The sequence below is a fragment of the Nelusetta ayraudi genome, unplaced genomic scaffold (genome assembly GCF_046127955.1).
Source record: "Nelusetta ayraudi isolate G7.1 ecotype Tasmania unplaced genomic scaffold, CSIRO-AGI_Nayr_v1 ptg000127l, whole genome shotgun sequence".
NCBI lineage: Eukaryota > Metazoa > Chordata > Actinopteri > Tetraodontiformes > Monacanthidae > Nelusetta > Nelusetta ayraudi.
The window spans coordinates 1,734,271-1,746,982 of record NW_027466177.1 but is presented as its reverse complement, the minus strand read 5'-3'; the positions used below and the strand labels follow the sequence as shown (position 1 = coordinate 1,746,982).

General features: G+C 49.7%; 3 protein-coding genes across 8 annotated transcripts in view; 1 reads left to right on the top strand and 2 right to left on the bottom strand.

The window, feature by feature from the left end:
* Positions 1–968, bottom strand: part of boc (BOC cell adhesion associated, oncogene regulated) — a 55,887-nt gene extending 54,919 nt beyond the window's left edge. For all 3 annotated transcript variants that reach the window (XR_012929374.1, XM_076050318.1, XM_076050319.1), the window contains exons 1-4: positions 812–968; positions 609–734; positions 251–528; positions 31–162 (exon numbers count right to left, since the gene is read on the bottom strand). Coding sequence is in view for 2 of the 3 variants with exons in the window: in XM_076050318.1 (XP_075906433.1) it covers positions 31–162; positions 251–528; positions 609–651 (453 nt within the window). In the remaining variant the exon portion in view is untranslated. The remainder of the gene's footprint in view (positions 1–30; positions 163–250; positions 529–608; positions 735–811) is intronic.
* Positions 969–1,141: 173 nt separating this feature from the next.
* spice1 (spindle and centriole associated protein 1) lies at positions 1,142–12,711 on the bottom strand. 4 transcript variants are annotated; one of them, XM_076050335.1, is made up of 8 exons: positions 11,369–12,711; positions 10,876–10,966; positions 7,316–7,444; positions 2,306–2,398; positions 2,096–2,143; positions 1,850–1,999; positions 1,645–1,747; positions 1,142–1,459 (listed from the first exon to the last, which is right to left on the bottom strand). In XM_076050335.1, exons 4-8 carry the CDS (start codon positions 2,396–2,398, stop codon positions 1,278–1,280), a joined length of 576 nt encoding a protein of 191 aa, XP_075906450.1. In that variant the 5' UTR covers positions 7,316–7,444; positions 10,876–10,966; positions 11,369–12,711; the 3' UTR covers positions 1,142–1,277. The 4 variants fall into 4 exon arrangements, with proteins under 4 accessions (XP_075906450.1, XP_075906449.1, XP_075906447.1 ...); XM_076050334.1 differs by having other exon boundaries at positions 10,876–12,711; XM_076050332.1 differs by lacking the exons at positions 7,316–7,444; positions 10,876–10,966; positions 11,369–12,711 and adding an exon at positions 2,605–2,912.
* Positions 3,782–10,804, top strand: shisa2b (shisa family member 2b). Its single transcript, XM_076050331.1, has 2 exons — positions 3,782–4,545; positions 8,697–10,804. The coding sequence occupies exons 1-2, from the start codon at positions 4,239–4,241 to the stop codon at positions 9,287–9,289; spliced, it is 900 nt and encodes a 299-aa protein (XP_075906446.1). The 5' UTR covers positions 3,782–4,238; the 3' UTR covers positions 9,290–10,804.
* Position 12,712: the final 1 nt, after the last annotated feature.

Here is a 12,712-nt window from a genome sequence, read left to right as displayed (position 1 = left end):
TGAACCAGCCATCAGGTGGTCGGGCCCCACCTGCAGCACAGTGACCTCCTCCCTGAGGACCATCGTCTCAACGCTGAGGGCGTCGATGAGCCTTCGCTGCTCTTGCAGCTCCTCCTCCAGTCTTCCCCTCTCCTGAGCCTCTGTGTGAGCCTCCTTTTCCTTCTGCAGACAGACGGGTGATCAATACATTCAGGACAAAACAAAGTTAGAACCATGGCCAAGTCTGTTTTCGCGTTTTCTGTTTGGTTACCTGTTTGAAGAGGTGCACGAGACGTGCCAGAGTGGACACCAAGGCAACAGAGAATCCGGTGAGGCCTTGTTTTCCATTTTCTGTTTGACCCTCTGCCGAAGCTGCTTCGCCGTCAGGGCCCAGCGCGTCCAAGTCGGCCTTCATCTGACCCAACATGGTCTGCAGCAGGCCGAGGCTGGAATGGTCCCCAGTGAAAGCGGCGACAGAGGAGCCATTCAGCTCAGACATCTGGGAAACGCACTTCCTGGTGGCCCTGCTGGCATGACTTCTGGTCCCATCTGTAAAGCACAGGCAGAAGATTATTTTTCAAGCCGCAATTCAACTATGTCACGAACCGATGCTGCTTGTGCAGTATTACCAGACTGGTTGAGGGGGCGCTCGGGGTTCAGAATCTGAGACATCAGGACGGAGAGGTCCTCAGTGTCTCCTCTTGACTGCCTCAGTCTTGACTTGACACCTTTGACAGCAGCTGTAGCATTAAGAGCTACCACAAGGTGGAAAAGGTATCAATACATGCAAAAATGTTTTTAATATATATACTTTTGTTGTGTTTTATTCTACCTGATGGTTCTGGTACTCTGCCTGTTGCTCGGGGGGTTACAGTACAATTGTCTGTACCTGCCTGGTTAAACACTGGATAATATTCAGATTTCAGCCTGTGTTTCAATCTGCTTCGTGACTGAAGCTTGATTTTTTGTAGATTCACACTGCAAAGGCAAACATTACAAGCGCATAACAACAACACGGTTGTAAGCAGTTGTCCTAGTTTTTACATCTCACACAAATATTGTTTTTAAACTTCAAGGCACAAATTACTCCTTTTGGATCATTACCGCTTTACATGGGCGCTCGACCTGCCAGTCGGCGAGGCATCATCATCATCATCATCACTGTACTCTTCGTCTGAAGGTTCCATTTCATTCAGAACCTGGAGATGAGAAATTTCACAAATGTTAACACAATGCACTCTTTATATGCATCTGAAAATAACCAGTCGTGTCTAGTCTTGCAGGTAACTGCTCAGTTGTCAGCTTAATTGCAAAAATCTGTTCATACATTTTGAACACAAACACACATGTGCGACTATTCTTATTGAGAGAAAGACACGTGCCTGCTGGTCCATTAAAGTCTGGCTGAGAAGTGATACTGGTGATTCAGGCAGCGTCGAGCCAGATTCCCACTTTGGCGCCATCGTCACACTAGGATGTCCTGCAAGTGCATACCAACAGTCAACACAACCTCAAAATGTCAAAAATAACATGTTTTCACTTCAGACTTTGTCTTAGAATAAGCAAAGAAAACCTGTTTTGGGTGCTCTCTGTATTTTACCATTAGGCATTAACAATATGTATGTTTTGCTAGGAAAAAATAGCACAGCAAAATATGCATTTTACCAGTCTTTCTGCGTGGACCATCCCCAAACAAGTCTTTGACTACAGCCAGGGCTCTGTCAGAGCGGGACAGCACGTCCTTCAGCAGCAGCTGGTCGGAGAACACCTGCGCCGGCAAAACAATAAAAAAACCAGCAACACAATTTTATTTGAAATAACAAACAACCGAAGAGATGGAATGCTAAAAAGCAACGGGAGAGCAGCCGACCCCGCTCACCTCCCTGATGATGCTGAGACTGGCCTTGTCCAGGGGTGCGGGGCTCCCACTTTGTCTCAGACGGAGCTTCAAGGCTTTCTCCCTCAGTTCCCACTGAGCCGCAGCCGTGTTGTGGGACTGGTGAATGTCATGGCGATGGTTCTTGTGAAGAAGCGGCAATTTCACAATAAATATGAGCCTTTATTTCCGTGAATGAGGGTCATGTGCCTGTGCTTGAGTGTTCATCAGCAGACTCACCAGCTCTGCGGGAGTCAGCTTGTGCACAGACAGGTCATTGACGGTGCTCTGAAACAAAGGTCACTACTCATAAGCCTTTCAAACCACAGAAGTGACTGTAATGTGAGGAGGGTTGACAGGAAACACAAAGTGACGATACTTTAATCTGTCCAAAAAGGCAACGCTGTCATAGAGGTACGTCACTCTAAAAGTGGCCAAGATGATGCTCACCACCCACTCCTTCTTTGGAGCCGTTCTCTTTGGACGAACTGACTTCTTCCCCTTGTTGTGTTGCAGTGGACGACCCACCCTGACGAACGACATCTGTTCACAAACAAAAAAAAAGTCACATTAAGAACGCGCCGTTTCGATTCGCTTTCACGTCGCATTCGAGAATGCGGTTCTAAAGCTTTACACGACGCCCTAGAACTTGTCTTTAGCATTAGCTAAGTTCTCGAAGCACTCTTCAAAGCACTGTAGAGAGGGGAAACACGTTAGATGTTCGTTATACGGGGGGAAAGTACACTTACGCCGCTGAGGTTCTTCGCTGTAACACAAGCTTTCAATTCGTATGACGTCGTGTTTAATGGTTGCCACGAAGATTTTTCAAGCATTCGCGCGCCACTTCCTCCTGCTCGGTTTCCACGGACACCGCTTTAGGGCAAAGCATGACGGGAAATGAAGTGCCTGCCCGCGAGCAAGAAAAATATAATAGCAGTACGCACATTTCTCCGCTAGATGGTGTTGTCTCTCCATAAATCTCAATTCGTGCGCTGATCAAGACCTTTGCCCCCTGCCTCACCAGAGTTTTGGATTTATGTGTCAAATACATCATATGGAAATATGTATCGTGCTAGCAACCATATATTCCCGTGGAAAGAGAGACCTTTTCTCCCGTGGGTTTACACATCTAGTAACGCAATTGTTAGCTTTTAAAATTAAATTTGATTTAGCAATAGCCACAGTTTTAGTTGACTGGACATAAGTAGAGGCTGTTTTAGAGGCAGTTTGAGTTTAAGTTTTTTTTAGTCTTGAATAAAAAATACTGTCGTTGTCGTGCCACACGTTAAAGGTGCCCTGACCCTTGACCTCACCCTGGACCCCCGACTTGACCATGCCATTGTTGTGAGGATGTGTGGACCAGACACATCCCCTCTTACTTATAGTGGACAGGGATTTGCTGGAAAGCAACAATGTCTCATTTAAGATGATCCGAGTGTCCCCCCCACCCCCCTGTGGCACCGCACTGTCTGCCCTGCAGATGCAAGTGCAGGTGTCTCCCCCTTGAAGAACGTATGCACGCACGCACATGCACACACTCTTTAGAATCTGGCCAAAACATTTCATTAACTTGTGTCTGACCTCCAGCTGCTGATATGTTTCCCTCAGTGACCGATGAGAAATCAGCAAGATTAGACAAAAAGAAGAGACGTTGCAGGGACTAATCAAAAGAGTTAGGGGCGTGGTGTTCCCAAAAGCCTCGCTACATATAGATCAATATACATATATATGCATATGTGCATGTATATGAGGGATGATCACTGCTGCAACTCAGGGCTCAATAAGTTCTACGATGAGAAATTTGGGTACTTTTAAACTTTATTTTCACTGTGCAGATGCACTCTCTCCAACGGTTGCTTCCTCCCTTATGGTCCCTCTCTCACTTTTGGTTAAGCACGCCCCTCGGTGTGTGACGCGCCGCAGCATACACACTACGCGCTCTGGTTCAATCGTGCTCCACAGACGCGGACCTGTTGACTCCTGACACTCGGCGATGCGCACCGCGCAAAGGAAGTTTCCAAAGTGAACAGGCAGCGAGGACTCCGTAGGATCTTGGATTAGACCGGTGCTGTTTTTTTTTCTTGTCTTTCATGCATCCATGTGGAGGGTTACCTGAGGAACACGCACCCGGAGGATACCGTTTGGTATCCAGCTGGACTACCGGCTCGTTCTGTGATTTATTCTGCTGTGGTCACCTGGAATTTTAGGTCTGTGATACGCACGAGATTCCTGCAAATGACAGCTTCTCGGTGGTTCGTCACCCCCTTACTTTATTCCCTCGGACCCCCCTCGCCGTGTTAGTCCACTTTGCTGCCCAACTCCTTTCTTCGGTCCGCCAGCGTGCGTCTTTTTCCGGAGGGGGGGGGGGTCACCTGGCCCGAGCATGTGGTGGGGAGGAGGCTTCTCCGTGTGCGCCACCGCGGTCGTGACTCTGCTCCTGGCCGCCCTCGACGCGGAAGCCAGCGGGGAGTTTTGCCACGGCTGGCGGGACTCGCAGGGCGCCTGGAAAGAGGGCTTCCAGTGTCCGGAGAAGATCGACGCCGGGGACGCGATCATCTGCTGCGGCAAATGCGAGCTGCGCTACTGCTGCTCCAGCATGGAGGCGCGGCTGGATCAGGGCAGCTGCGATAACGACCGGCAGGCCGAGGAGCCCGGGACAGGCGGCAAGGACAGCAAGGACTCTGATGCAGGTAGGAGACTCTTGTCTTCTTCAGTCTCTCTCTTCAATCTATCATAAAAGTTTGTAACTGAGTCCAGGAATGAAAAATAGGTCTGACTGCATTGATAACCGAATCTTCGACAGTGGTAACCATTTATTTTTGTTTCTGGGGGTCCATCAAACATGTCAGATGTCACGTGACAAACCGACCTGTAAATCTTAACTTGACCTGCTGCACAGCATCCTGTAAGACATTGCCACAAAACCGCTCATCCTCCAGATGTAGTTGGATCAAAAAGTACAACGGCTAAACATGAGTCATTTTAATCAGTTAACCGTTTTCATTTGCAAATAACAGCGACAAAAAAAGTGACTGAAACTTAGACGAAGAGCAGGTCCACTTGCAGGGAGGCCACCATGTTCTCTTCATCCCTGACAGCAAGAAGATGTTACCTCAAGTGGGACATTAGCAGACAAGGAGCTGATGTCAGTGCAGCCTCTTGCAGATGGAATTTGTTGATAAGAGGAAAAATGTTGGCAGGACGACGCCAAAATCGCTCGCTCTCTGCCGAAGCGGGGTCACTTGGCCTGCTAGATGGATTGCACATTATTGTTTGAGAGGGTGTTCTTGTGATATGGCCGTGAATCACGAGTGAATGACATCCATGATGCAGGGGCTTGGCTGCCTTTTATAAACTCAGAGAGCCCTGCGACGTCTCCCCGCCAAGGGGGTTTGTCTGGTTGATCCCAGTTGGCAACGACAGCTGCAGAAGAAGAAGAAGAGGAAGAGGCAGCAGTGGCAGACTCCTCCAAGAGAGCAGTTAACTGCACTCACAAATGGCAAACTGTGCCGCGCTGCTCTTATAAATAGGAGTGTTTGTTCTGGCGTGTGACAGTGCAAGAAGGGGGCCGAGTTCTCCGATCACGCCGTCCCCACGGGGATCGAGTTTGGGCTCGGACAGTGGCTCACCGTAGGCGCTGACAAGCCATTAAAAACAACACGCACACACACACACACACACACACACACACACACACACACACACACACACACACACACACACACACACACACACACACACACACACACAACGCATTACGCATTATGCATCGTTTCCTACCTCAAAGGAGCAAAATGCAACCCTTGTTTTTCCACATTACCCTGGATATACACATCCATCATTCCTTACATTCCCACAGATTAATCTAGCATAAACCCTTTGAAGTAGCATCGTAGCTTGGATTGAAGATCAACAAGGCCGATAAGGGTCGCTCTGGCAACATCGAGGGTAAACTCCAGACATCAGAGGGAAAAAGGCACAGGCCTAATTAATGTTTCCCTAGTGGGAATCATGTATTTTGGACCGGGCTGTAGCTACAATCTGTCATTTGCTAAACCTATCAAGTCTTATCACTGCGGGAGGAGGCGTATACATTGCAGTCGTTGGCCTGCAGCCAATGCAACTTCTCAAAGCCTCGAGAAAAGCAGCTTCTTAGACTTCCCTCCGAGGCAGCGTCCAGTTTGTGCATCTCGGCAGTATGTCTTGCGCTTGCGGCCAATTAATCACCCTGTGAAAGATACGCTCAGTGATGTCATCGGATAATGGGCAGGAAATTATTAATGTTCGCAGCGCGAGGGAACATATGGAGTCAAGGAACAGGAGACTGCCCTTGGGAGAGCTGCAGGAGACGAGCGAAACCAGAACAGCCGCACTTCAAACTTGTGCCCCAAAAACAAGAGCTTAGAGGGTGGAGGGTGGAGGGGGGGGTGTTAGTGCTGTGACTGAAGCACGGCTGCCACAGCTCAACTGCAGCGACAGGTGTGGAGGAGGAGGAGGAAGGGGGACGGACGAGCATTTGCCAGAGATTAGAAAGTCCCACAGTCGAAAAAAATGAAAAAAAAAGACCATGAGTTGTTTAAATTAAAGAACTCATGTATCCCATTTTCAGATTTCGATCTCATTCCCTGACTTGTGACTAGAGCGCAGCAGCCTCACATGACTAATTATCCAAAAATCTCTATGACAGATCTCAAGGGGTAGGGGGGGCGGGCTCCGTCTGCAGCCTCCTGCAAAACCGCTCAGTGACTGACGACGTGCCGTAATAACTTACACTGACCTTCAAGTCAAGACATCATCGAGCTCACTTCACTTCTTCCGACTTCTCCGTCTGAAAAAGCAGCGGTGGATTTGTGCCGTCGGGTCGGCAGTTGAAGCAACATGTTGCTTTAGTAAAGTGAATGGACAGGAGCCAGCTGCTGATGCTCGTCTCCTCTGACCTCCCAGATCTCTTTTACGACATTTGGCAAACAAAAAAAAACATTTACACAGAGCTCCTTTGTAAGAACAACAAAAAAACCCTGCTACTTGTGTAGTACCCACTATTTATCATAAGTTTTTTGCATCGTCTGCATCTTCTTATGTTTTGCAGACAACATTAAGTCCAGACTCATAATTCTTCCGCCGCTTCACCTTATCTGCGCTACTCCAAGCGACGCTCTTTTAGCCCCATCCGTCACCGATTTATATTACAAGCAGTTTTTTCCGAAGGGGAGCCCTCAGCGCAACGTAACACAAGACGAAACTTTTCTGCAATCGCTAATCCTAATCATCCACGCAGAAAAAGAAGGGTGGGTGGGTGGAGGGTGGTGAAAGCCGAGATGCCGAGGTCGCCGCCATATAAGAGCAGAGAGACGAGGGGCTCCCTGCACATTTATGCATGCGTTACTATAACAGAGCCCCACTTAGAACCTGTTTACAGGAGGGTGGGTGTGTGTGTGTGTGTGTGTGGCTGCGGGGTACATTAGCCTCTGAAGTCGACACCTCTCCACCACAAAGGGAAGTAAGCGTAGCCGCTTCCTGGTCTGGCCTCTGGTCTGTGTCTTTTGTCACTCCCGGCCAGCCAGCCAGCCAGCCGACGTCCTCCAGCACCTAATGAGTTTTGCACAGAAATCTGTTTTAATGTTCTCGCTCTTATTCAGGAGCATTTCTCGCAAGGCTGCGTTTGCATTTACAATAAAAAAAAAAATTAAAAAAAAGGAAAGAGAAAAAAAAAAGTGAACAAAGGGAAACCGGAGCCTGTTGCCACCTTTTTCCTCGTCTTCTCATACAGTTTCACTTCACGGGTGCGTTCAGAGTGGAAAATAACTGTGTCCCATGGGGATAATAAAACATAACTCATCAATTGAGATGGAGTATCATCATTGTTTGCGCAAGTGTGAGAAGGAATTAACAGGCAGAAAGCGCTGTCTCGCTGGTGACCCTTTGTCTGCCTCCAACTACCGTCCCAATATCCTGTCAGCAGCTTTGTTCCGTTTCTTGCTGCAAAACAAACCTTTTCTATGCTAAACTCATTCTTCTGCTGTCAAGCGATCCCGGAGAGAAATCACTGCCAACTGTGACATTAGTCAGGGCTTATTTCCAGGAGAGGAGAAAGCGAAAAAAAAAGATAAGGATGAACTTTTTTTCATCTGAGGGGAATTCGATGACAGGCTGTTGGCCGAGTGAACTACATGGGATTTTTTTTTTTTTTTTTTTTTAAAGTTTGCTAGTCTTTACTGTTACAGTGAAATTTTCACTTAAAAAAACAAGTTTAATAGTCCAGCTGTTGTTTGAACTAAATGACACAGCAATTTGGGCGAATGCTTTCCAGCATGATTCCTTCTTTCCTTTTGAAAAAGTCAGCAGAAAGGAATTGGCTCACTCTGTTTGATTTACCGGCCGGGGGACCCTCCCTCTCGGCTGCAAATTTAATAGTTCATCTTTAATCGGTAGCCAAGGCCCCAACACTCCCAAATATCTGCAGGCGACCGACCTGAAGAATGTCACCCTTGCAAGCGCACACTCTCTCTCTCTCCCTCTCACACACAGGTCTGCAGGGTCGAGGAGGCAGGGTAACACAGCAGGGCGCCGAGGATTAAAACAGATCAAAACAAAGTTAATAACTGCTAATGAGAGCCCGGGACTCCCTGGGGAGCCAATCCCAGAGCACCTTTCATTCTTCTCCTCTATGTCCAAACACCGCTCACCCCGCTCGAGTCCTTTGTTTTCCACCGTCTAACCTAATCTGCGCTCGCATGCCTGTGCACAGGAGTGAGTCATCGGCGACCCTTTGAAGTCTGGCGTTCAACTCAAAAAGTCAGTGTTTAACCGCTAAAGTCCTTTCCTTCCTTTGTCCTTGCAGTGCCCATATACGTCCCCTTCTTGATCGTGGGCTCCGTCTTCGTGGCCTTCATCCTGGTGGGCTCTGCCGTGGCTGTGTGCTGCTGCCGCTGCCTGCGGCCCAAGCAGGAGCTCTCCTCTGGGGGCGCGGCGGCGCTGGCGGGCGGCGGCGCCAGCAGCGGCCGCCTGCTGGAGACCATCCCCATGATGGCCAGCTCGGGGACCTCCAGGGGCTCGTCCTCGCGCCAGTCCAGCACGGCCACGTCGTCCAGCTCCTCCGCTCCGCCCTCCGCCGCCCCCCGGGTCGGGCCGGGCCCCGCCCCCATGCTGCGCGCCCAGGCGTCCTGCTGCCTGCCGCCCGACGCCAGCGTCTTTGTCAACATGCCCACCAACTTCTCTGTGCTCAACTGCCAGCAGGCCACGCAGATCATGCCCCACCAGGGACAGTTCCTGCACCCGCAGTACATCGGCTACGCCCACCCCGTGGCCGCCGCCCACCAGGCCTTCCTGGACCCCACACAGGGGGGATACAGGCCCCTTCAGTCCCCCTGCCCGCCCCCCACCAGCGGCTCCAGCATCACCAGCGACCAGAAATTCCCCCCCGTGACTGTGTGATGTGACGCCAAAGGGGGCCAAAGTGTGCAGACCAAGAAGTGAAGTCGAACCCCTGTTGGTGCTGCGTTCACAGGACTCCGCCAGGGTGGGGGAAGAAAAAAATTGGAACATGAAGGACTTCACGGGGACGTCGGTGCTGCAGGGCGCGCCCTGCCTGCGATTGTGTACGCTGCGTGTCTGTTTTGTGTGTACTTGGACATTTTTTTTGCTTGAGTAAAAGCCTATGGACGCATTGGACGGGGTTTGATCATCGTTCGATGTGCAGACAGGAGTGCACACTGTAGGGTGAGACTGTCCAGATGGGTGATACACACACACACACACACACACGTCCCCTGGCAGCCAACAGCTGAAACAAGAAAAGTGCATGCTGTCTGGGCTTGCATTTATGTTGTGTATCTTTAAGTGCGTGCGCGTGCGTGTGTGTGTGTGTGTGTGTGTGTGTGTGTGTGTGTGTGTGTGTGTGTGTGTGAGTGAGGAGATGAAGTCCTTGGCTTCAGCAGGACGTGCTGGAATGACTGAGGACCAGATGATTTATTGCAGCGGGACTTTCGGGAAAATTGACATCAAAGTTGAACAATTAACAAAAAAGCAGACGATGACCACACGCTGTGTCGATCCTTGCCCCGCGCACATCTGCACTTGTCAGCGCTTGGAAGTGGTTCCACACGGTCCCCAACGTGCCGCGCGTTTGTTTGCGAGTTGTGAGTGAAGAGCGAAGAGTGACGCGGCCCCGTGTGAAGAAACACTGGTGAGCGAGCGGGCGGCGGCAAAACTCAGGTGGCACATTTAAAAGTAACGACGGGCCGGCCACAGGAACCGCCTCCCCTTCCTGCCGCCTTTGAAGGCGAAACGGGCCCCCCGAGTGGAAACGCAGAACCTCCTAAAGCATGGAACGGTTCACGCAAGCCTGGCGGTTAATGTACACGAGGAGTGTGAGAGTGTGACAGAGAGGGAGTGAGAGGCACGTCTCTGAAGATTACCGAGTTAATTACGCGGCAAAGTCTCGGCCAACGGCCTCCTTTTACTTCTCTCCTGTGAGAGCCGTGTGTGTGTGTGTGTGTGTGTGAATGAATGTGTGTGACTTTGTGTATTTACACTCCAGCAGTTTTTGAGCACAGGCAGCTCCAGGACAGCCCTGAGTCATTTTCCACTTACAAACGTCTCCCATTAGTTATTAAATCCTGATTTTCTTTATTATTTTTTTTTTGCAGCCCCCTCGCTGCACAGCAGGGTCACCGCCAACTTTGTAACGGGAGGAATGTGCTGCTTCATCGTGTGTTCATTCTAAATTGACCCATCAAACTGAAAAAAAGTAAAAGTAAAAGTAACTTTTTCTAGGTATATTATGACCATCACAGTATCTGAAGGGGCATTGCTCTTTTCTGCCACTACACTGTTATAATGATATTAACCCGTTTAAAAAAATGTTAATTGCGACTGATTTCATTTAAGCGATTAAATTAAGTCTAAAAGAGGCCCAAATGGATGAAGACGTTTCTCCCCCCCCATGAATCCTGCAAAAATAAACTTTTAAAACAGAAAAAGCAAAGCGTCAAGGGTTTGTGTTCACCGTCTGCACTCGCCTGCTACTTGTAGCGCAAACATCCAGCCTGTCAATCACACAGCAGGGGCTCGTCACGCTGAAGGTCTGCAGAGACGGTGTAAGATGAACTGCTGAAGCAGGAGAATGGAGGAGGAAGTGGATTCAAGTGGCTGTGAGAACGGCTCCAGACGGAGGAGTCTGAACATTTCATAAACCGATAATCTCAGCAGGACTTCATAAATACAGCATTGCTATAAATACACCACCGGTATACAGTGAGAATTCTCTTTGTTTTGGAAGGCAGAGTCGCTGTGACGCTGCCCTACCTGAATAAGTGCTATTTACACAGACACGCACTTGAAAATAGGGTGAACAAAAACAAATGCACTGCCAATTGATTCTGCAAACAAAGCTACCTCTTAAGTCCCCCTTACCCCCCCACCATTTGAAACACAAACACCCCGGTGCTAAAACAGTAATTACACCCCATTCGCAGACAGCTCGCCACCCACAGAGGAGGACGGGACGAATACCTGTCGCATCAGCCGGCTTGAGGGGGAGGAACAAAAAAAAAAAAAAAAAAAAAAGACGACAATGAGCAGTTTCAAACTGCAGCCAGGGTGGAAGTTTCCTCTTGGCAGCGGCCTTCAAAACTGAGCTCACGGTGATGTGAAAAGCTGCGCGGGAGCCATCGGGGAGTCGTTGAAACACATAAATGGCAATGCTGGCTCCTGCTCAGCCGTGACCCCGATGGTTTCTCCATACCGGAGCAGCTGCGGCCGCCGGCTTTTTTGGCTGGGCCGCGTCCAGGAAGGTGGGCGGGAAAAGAGATCTCCGGTTGGTCCCCGGCGCGCTCAGGGTGGGAGGTTATTAATCGGCTAATGGCCTGTCGAAAGAAAAGACACACTGGGGAGTTTCGCAAGAGAGCGTGGGAGAGGTTCGACACAGGTGATGTGGTAAAAATCAGATATGCGAATCAAACTCCTGCCGTTCGAGTGGACGGATCAGATAAGATGAGAACAAAATAGTGATGGACACGTTTAGTCTGGCCATGGATTGAGTAGATTTAATGTTAAGGACTCCGACGGACAACTTTCCTCCCACACTTTCGCCGTTTCTAGCCTTTGCTCTCCTGAACCAAAGTGTCCCGACGGACACCGTGGACTCTACATTCAGGCAAATCCCAGAGGCAGAAACAACACGTCACCCAGTGCGAGCGGCTCAATCACATCCCTTCTTCTTCTTCTTCCTCCTCCTCTTCGTTTTTTTCTCAGATGCCTATGAGCGCTAGTTCAAGTAAAATATTCCTCTAAGACATGTCTTGAAGTATGAGTACAAAAAACAGGCATTAATTGAAAAGAAAATAACGAAAAATGAAATAACATACATATTAATGTACACTGGAATAATAATAATAATAATAATGATAAAAAAATAAACAGTCCGTTAGAGAGTGGAAATCCAAACTGCCCGGCTTGCTGCATGTTTGTGGACAGTGCAAGACTCGTGGCGTCGAGGGGACGCGCGGGGGGGGGGGGCACAGGAATGATCAGAGGCGACAGGAACGGGAGACTGGAATTCCGATGGCGGCAGAGGGACGTGGACGCTGCAAAGAGGCTGGAAAAAAGGGACATCAGACGGCGGGAAGAAGCGAGGCGAGGTCCCGTTTTTTTTCTTTGCATCCGGAGGGGTCGGGGGAGGGAGAGAGGGGGGTTCACAGAGATGTGGCGTCCCAGCAGGATGAGGGGTGAGCGGGAATGTGCGTCGGGGTGAGGCTGGGGGTCTTTGGACCACCCCCTTCCCCCTCCACCTTCTTCTTTTCCCTTTCAAACACGCCGGCCGACGTGTGTGTGTGTGTGTGTGTGTGTGTGTTTGTC